This window comes from Pholcus phalangioides, unplaced genomic scaffold, assembly GCF_987345545.1.
Source record: "Pholcus phalangioides strain wild (caught in Gottingen) unplaced genomic scaffold, Ppha-v1.0 ptg000008l_1, whole genome shotgun sequence".
Classification (NCBI taxonomy): domain Eukaryota; kingdom Metazoa; phylum Arthropoda; class Arachnida; order Araneae; family Pholcidae; genus Pholcus; species Pholcus phalangioides.
The window spans coordinates 13,424,179-13,432,017 of record NW_028301601.1 but is presented as its reverse complement, the minus strand read 5'-3'; the positions used below and the strand labels follow the sequence as shown (position 1 = coordinate 13,432,017).

The 7,839-nt window shown below is 35.4% G+C and overlaps 1 protein-coding gene across 1 annotated transcript in view; it reads right to left on the bottom strand.

The window, feature by feature from the left end:
- Window positions 1-683: 683 nt before the first annotated feature.
- Window positions 684-7,839, bottom strand: part of LOC149083847 (uncharacterized) — a 52,169-nt gene continuing 45,013 nt past the window's right edge. The window contains exons 12-13 of the mRNA XM_089234239.1: window positions 5,035-5,983; window positions 684-2,902 (exon numbers count right to left, since the gene is read on the bottom strand). Of these exons, the coding sequence (XP_089090365.1) occupies window positions 5,676-5,983 (308 nt within the window). The 3' untranslated portion in view covers window positions 684-2,902; window positions 5,035-5,675. The remainder of the gene's footprint in view (window positions 2,903-5,034; window positions 5,984-7,839) is intronic.

Genomic DNA, 7,839 nt, shown 5'->3' with positions numbered 1-7,839 from the left:
AAGAGAAAAGCTTTAAAAGGGAAACATGAAAAATATTACTACTTTCAGAATCAAGCAGATCCGTCAATAGAACCAGGGTCATCTTAACCCTTGGGTCTATGTGGGCATGACCCGGATCTTCATGTCTATAATGGAGGCAGGGGACTGCACTATATGGGATCTGGTACTATGATTTTTTCCATACGTAAGCTGTTGTTTCCAGTTTTATCGATTTATAGTGCAGGTTCGTTGGATCGTCCCGTATTTTACACAGACCGTTTTTTACCATATAATTTGACTCCTGGGAGGGATGATAATACACCATTTGAATCCGTGCCTAGCCAGGATTCCAGATATTGATCTGATTTATTCAAATTTCATTCCTAATAAAAAAAAAATAAAAGTATCTCAATCTTGGGTGAGGGTAGAGGGGCCACAAGAAAAAATGTTATCCATAGGGGGGCCATGAGCTGAAAAAGGTAAAGAAACACTGCTTTAGAGGAGTATCTTATAGATCTGGGCTACTGCACCCAATGACAAGAGAATAATCGAAACATCAATCTGTGGAAGATTCCTCATAATCCAGCTGCTTTTAACAAGGAACTTAAATTACAGCTCACTACATTGCCGGCATCTTTCTGAATTTTCATGACATCGAACTGGAATTTTCATATAAGTTGTCCTATATATTTGGCTACCGAAGTATGAAGAAATAAAATCAATATTTCCTGCACATGCATTGTACAAACGTCATTTCTTTTATAATGCTTATATCTTATCAAAAATATTCAATCATTTCATTCAAAATTTCACTGTCTAAACGGTTTGTTTTGTGTACATTGTCAGATTTTCTGTAAGTTCCGTAAAAATTGGTAGAAAACTCTACAGGTTATCAGTAAATAAACATGCAATTAAAATGGGAATTTCAAGAAGAAACACTTGTATCTTTTTTGTGAATAAAAATGTGCAAAACATAGGGTAGGCTATATACGACAGAAATTTCAGAACAGTATTTCTCTAGAAATTTGAGATGATGTCTAAACTTCAAAAAGGACAGAGACTTTTGGAAACCAGGTGTATATAGAAGAAAATATGAAGGGGGGGGGGGGGAAGGATTCATTTTTTCGGTTTGACAATACACGAAATCAATCAAATTCAATTTTTTTTAAAACGAATAGAATATAAACATCACATACAATATAGTACCTTGATTATATGAATGTCTTATCCTTTTGCAAATAACCAAAGGTTGACAAAAATGTTATTAACTAATGACAATGATATATGAAGGAAAAAGCCTCTGTTATATATATCTCTGCTCTACATAAAAAAAATCTGTAGCATTTTTAAAAAGTCGACAATCCTGAAAGCACTATCATATTGCAACATGCACTCTATCACACAACAGCAACATCTCACAGCAAAACTAATTCCAAGACTTGACAAATCAAAGAAAAATTTAGGTACCAGCCAAAAACGTGGGTTTTGCTAAAGAAAAATTGTCTCAAGTACTGTTATTTATTTATTTTTCAGCTTTTTCCTGCCCATGTCAAAAAATGCACTTTCAAAACATTTCATGCTATGCTTAGACCCAGATTTAGCAAACAATTAATAGAAATTTTTAGGCACCAAAACCAATTTTACAGTCTCCCATGGCGACCTGGGGGTTGTCAATTCCTGCTAATTCTACTCAACATATAAGGGTGAATCTCAAATGAAAATAGAACAGGAGCCACAAAAAATGAAATGACAATCATTTATTTAAAACGCAATCTTCAAAGCTACATAAGCACTTGTCTCACTGTTTCACCAAGCGCTGAATACTCTGCTTGTAGAACAGTCCTTTGGCTGAAATTGGAACCAGTTTCCCACACTGTCCATGACACTTTGCTATCCAAGTAAAATAGCAACCCTTTTGAATTTTCAATAGACCATAAAATGTGAAAGTCACAGAGTAGTGGCAAAGTCATGCTGGTATGTTTTTTCGATCAGGACGGACCACTTCCTTTCTTTAATTCTTGGACTGTGGTCAACGCTGCTCAGTACTGCAATACCCAGCACTGTTTGTGGTAATTACAGTCAAACGACTTGGCCCAGTGTTCTCTGGAGTGGTTTTGCTGCATGACAATGCTCGACTACATACGGTTGCTCTTACATAGAAAATATTGGTGAGGTTTTGGTGTACAGTGTTGGAACACCCAAGTGTAGCCCAGATATATCGTCGTGCCACGAGATTTTAAGATTTTCACATTTCTGGTCAGCTTGAAAAGACATTGGCGAGTCGAGTTTTTACTTGGGCAGCAAAGTCATGGACAATGTTCGAAACTGATTCAAAGGACTTCTTTTACGAGCAGCGTATTCAACACTTGGTGAAACAGTGGGACAAGTGCTTGTGTAGCTTGTAGCTTTGGAGATTACATTTGAAATAAACTATGCCATTTCATTCTGTGGCTCCTGTTCCATTTTCATTTGATCCTAAAAAAAATCCTTACAAAATCCATCACGCCACATTTATTGAATTTTATTTTAAATGTCACTTTTGTTAGTGTAAAAAGTAATTGATAGGATTGTCATAAGAGTTGCATTCAGAAGTGAATAAATCTTGTACATCAAGGAAAATTTGGTCAAAAACCTGAAATACAGCTCCTATCATAAACTTTTTTGTACTCGAAGAACTTAGAATATCATGAATTGTGCACATAAAAAACATACTTTACTACTTAGAATGAGCACTTCATCGGCATAACACGGAGGTCTTCAATACATGACCAGATAAAATCTATGATAGCACGTGTAGTATAGCTTAGTGATCCGCAAGCCTCATTAAAACATCAATGTTGCCTGTGGCGTGTCAGTGGTCGAAAACTTCTGGCTTAAATAGTAATGTGTGTAAAAAAAAAGTGGAACAGTTTATGATATTAACCTTTTAACGGCCAATGTTCCCAATTGGGAACATACTTTTGATTAATTCAAAAAAAATATTTCTCTTCAACGAAAATAGCTGATTTTTTTTCCCTGAACATATAAGGTTCTGAACTTAATTTAGAAAAGACAAAAGTTATTCGATTCAGCTCTTATCATATCAATTTATTATTCTAAAATCACCCATTTTCAAGGGAAATTATCTGTAAGTTTATGTTTTAATTATTAAAATAGTTTTTGTAAACATACATGCATCTCAATTTTTTTTTAATTGTAGAATATTGCCAAGAATGATAAGAAATGCTCAATGAGAGAGAAAAAAAATTTGTTTGAATTCCAGGGAACTTTTCCTACGATTGTTCCCAATTGGGAACATTGGCCACTACTGACTATTCTAAAGTGCAATGCAGGGGAGTGGCATTCCGAAAAAACAATTTATTGCTTTTTCCTTCTCTCTGGTGTGTCTCAAAAGGAAGGAAAAGTATCAAATTTCGCATTCCGATGTTTACATGCAGCACCCCCTTTTTTCTGTGACTGACTTTGCCCTCCCCCCCCCCCTTCAACCTTCCCTCTACGTTTTGAGTAATTTTGTTGGTACGTTGGTCTTTCAGTTCTCAGTTGATATCTGGTCTTGTGACTTTCTACACTTCTTTTTCCCATCTTTTTTGTTATACTAGTAGCTTATTAGACTGAGTTTGAGAGATTCTGATATATCACATCTCTCTGATGAAGAATTCGAAATGTGCCAGCTACTGCCTGATGAAAATGAGCGGGCTACAGATGAGGAAAATATCGATGACAACATGCTTGGCCCGGTCGTTCCTGCAGATGTTTGTGGATATCTGTGTTTTAAAATCACCACGTAGTTCATTTGTGGGTGAATTTGTAGATCCTATCAACATGCCTTCTACATCAAAATTGCCTTTCAAAGATCAGATAATTACCCAGTCAAAAAATAAGAAAACATCATGTGTCAAGTGCCAAAAGACTAAAATTCATGCAACCGAAGTGGAAAAAAAAGTACTGCATTCGACAAAAATATAAGTGAACCTACTGGAGCAATCAGTCATAAGTTTCCTGAGATAAGTGCAAGCCGACTCGATTGATATTTTTTTTCAAATTTTTACCGCAAGAGTACCTCAGTTACTTGGCTAAGATGACAAATATTTATGTCGCACAACATGGATCGAATTTGAAAATTGAGTGTAAAAAAATCGCAAAGTTTTTTGGATTGGTTTTGCTAAGTGGTATCACAGAATACCAAGTGAAAATGATTACTGGGGTACTTTCAGTAGACACAGCAGTACCGATTGTCCCCACTGTTATGCCGAGAAATAACTTTAGAGACATAAAAAATAACTTCCATTTGATGGATAACTCTTTGTTACAACCCGGTGATAAGTTGGCTATCTATGATGAATTAAATGAAAAATTCACACACATTCGGTTTGGGTTGTTCCATGATAAACTAAGCATCGATGAATCAATAGTACCGTATTACGCTCATCATTCAAGTAAGATGTTTATATGGGGAAAACCGATTCGCTTTGGATTTAAAATTTGGATGATTTGCTCAAACAATGTGGTTTCCCATATAAAATGGAAGTATATGCTAGTAAGCAGTCATCGGAGCCTGTGCCTTTAGGTACCAGAGTTGTAAATAATATTTTCTCTCTCTTTATATTTTTAAATAATATCTTTTAACTTATCAAGGGATCCATACAAAAACCTAAATCCGTATGTATGTATTCTTTTGTGAATTTTAGACCAGCATATCAGCTCATCATAAGCTCTTTATTATAATACAGATATACATGCCTTTTGAGTGTATTCGAGAGAAGTTTATTTCCATCATTTTTAAAATTCTATATGTATATTCTTTAATTTTTAAAATAAATTTATTAAATGATGACGAATTTTGCATCATCCTGTAAGATGGCTTCACTGCGAAAATTATGTTTAGTCAGATCCGGCCAATGTTCCCAATTGGGAACATTCAAGAAAACGCATAGGGAAATTTTTTTTCTTCAATTTCTCGATTGATATCTCTTAACTAAAAAATCAGAAGGAGAAATTAACAAAAAAAATAATGAAAATCACTTGGAATCTGAATTCGGCCGGTAAAAGGTTAACATAGGTGCTTCATCTTTCCACAATACAACATAATATTCTGGATGTTGGAAATGCTTCAGACCTGCGGGTGCTTTGCTTAAACTTTATGCAAATTTCAATTTTTGATTCTGGGAAGTGATCTCACCCAAATGATACAAAAAAACTGAGTGCTAAAACCCTTAGATGCAATGTCATTCCTAACTAAGTGAAATCTGGTTTCTTGTATTAAATAAATATTTGTTACCAAATAGATTGCTGACCAATTAGGAATGATTACAAATACCAGGAATGCATTAAAATATATTCATTCTTTAAAGTAATAACATGTTATTTCATTTTTAAAGTTCCTAAGTTATGCTGTGTATATAGTATAAATGTGATTCTGTTGCAATTGAGACACAGAATGACCATTCACATCACAAGATAACATTGTTCTCAATGAGTAATATTTCTTTTGCCTCGCAAATTTTATATATTTTCCCCTTTCTTTCAATTATCCCCACCCCCTTTCATTTTTTAAATATTAGAAGAAACCACGTGCAACATTACCTAAGAATTCAAATATGACACACATAAGATATGTACACCTATAATTACAAAACCATAGGTTTATATAACAGAGTTTTTTTTCACCATGACAGAGATTACGAAATTTTTTATCCTCATGACTTGCTCTGGTTGCTGGATGATTGGCCTGTCTTGCGATTAAGGAGCAGAATGCTGGAAGGATCACTGAATGGTCCTAATCTTTTATGAATGTCGACAGCCCGAACAGTAAAATGATATTTATGTCCTTCAACAAACTGAGTTAATGTACATGCCATGGGGAGGGGTAAAGCTCTGATATCCCCGACCTTCTTCCACAGAGCAGGGCTAACAGGTCCCGTATTTTCTTGATATGCGTACAGTTGGTAAATTGATATCTCTGAATGGTTAGGCGTGAGAGCCATGTTCCACGACAGCACAATACCTAAGGTGAAAAACAAGGAAAAAACATAATTGACACAAAAGAGGATTTAGCAATCATTTGCTAATTGATGGCAGCACTAAAAAGTTCATGCACAACACTAGATATGCACTCAGAATGTTAGGCACACGTGCACAACTCTTTCAGTAGTAAATTTCCCAAGGTGATAGACCAGAGTCAAAAGAAAGAAAAGAATCATTCGTCATATCAAACAGTTGCAGGCACTTTATTACCAGCTTATCTGTAACTTCGGGGAGTGAGAATCAAGTAGATTTTTGCACAGATTCCCAAAAAATAATATGAGGAATTTTTGAAAACACAGTGGGGATTTGTCATTCATGAAAGTAGAATCATAGAGATTTCTTCCCTTTGAGAAAAAAAAAACTTGATGTAGTGCATCATAGGTCATCATTTGATCATTTTTGTCGCACCACAGTCATTTTCTGCGCACGAGGGCTAATTAGACCGGAACCTACAATTTATTGTCGATTCCGAACAGCAGGCTTGTTTTTTATACTCATCGAGAGGTTGGTTGGTGCGCTAGCCCCTAGATGGGGAACTCCCTGTGCAGTAGCAATTGTCTTTGCGGTCATGTCGCCGTTTCTGTTGTACCCCTGTGTCAGGAAAGTTTTCTGACAAGGACGAACCGGGTATCAAACTCGTAACATCTCTAAACATCCTTTGGTACTTTAGATGAGTATCTTATCGATCTGGGCTACTGCGCCCGCTAGTCATAGGTAATCGCCGTCAAAAGGTGGGGGTAAATTACCAGCCATTATTACACTCGAATCGAAAGTATGCTTACGAAAAATAACCATAGGACCAAAAAAACTGTATGTATGGTCATCCAGACACAGACAATTTCAACGACTCAACTGTGGAGAGGCCCTGGCTATTTCATGAATTTCTCCTTTTCCTTGCCAAAACAAAACAAAGTACAAATACAATGCAAAGTATAAATACAAATTTGAAAGCTACAAAGGCAAATTGCACACTTTATCTTTTTAATCAGAGCATGGCCCACTGCTCTGTTCCAATGAAGAGATATACACGTAAGATATAAGTACACTTCGAAATCAATTGTGAATTTGTTCAACTGGTGTAACTGATATTAGTAATATCGTTTATGGGTTCAAATATAAAAATAACAGCTTCATATTTTTTCGTCACCATATCTCATCAAAGAAAATTCTGTAAATTCTGACCCTAAATATGGTATATCACTAATTCTAGCCAAAAAATTCAATTTAAGACAAATTTGCTAAATATTGCAAAATTTGCTGAAATAAAGGGCTGCTGCAAATCGCAGTAAACAAATATGTATTTCTTGAAGAAGAAAAAAACACATTCGTGCATGTGTGCATCATGACTTGGCGACCACATTTGATTAAGTAAAATATAGGAAGCTAAGATATTAAGTACTGCATAATATGGGAAATTGTGATTGTCACCAAAAACATTGCTATAAGTCAGCAAAATCAATAATAGTTGCTAAGATTGCTGAAAAATTACAAGCTTAGGAAACGAAGTACTACTGGAAATTGTTCTTAATTCAGATCAGTGTTTCCCGAAGTGAAAATTGCCCACCAGGGGGGCGATGGAATGGTCTAGGGGGCAATACAAGCTACGAGTATAGCATAGAATCCTATGGGTTTGCTTGAGTCTGGGGGCGATGAGAGAAAAAAAAATTCTGGAGGGGGCAATGGAACAAAAAGTTACTATGATTTAGATAATAACATAACATCAAGCTATAATAGTTATCATCATTCACGAGTTTAGTAAGCATTACAAATTCAAATAAGCTTTGTTGGAAAAAAAACAGGACAAGTGCATAAAAAAAAGTCGGAACAGCCAAAAAT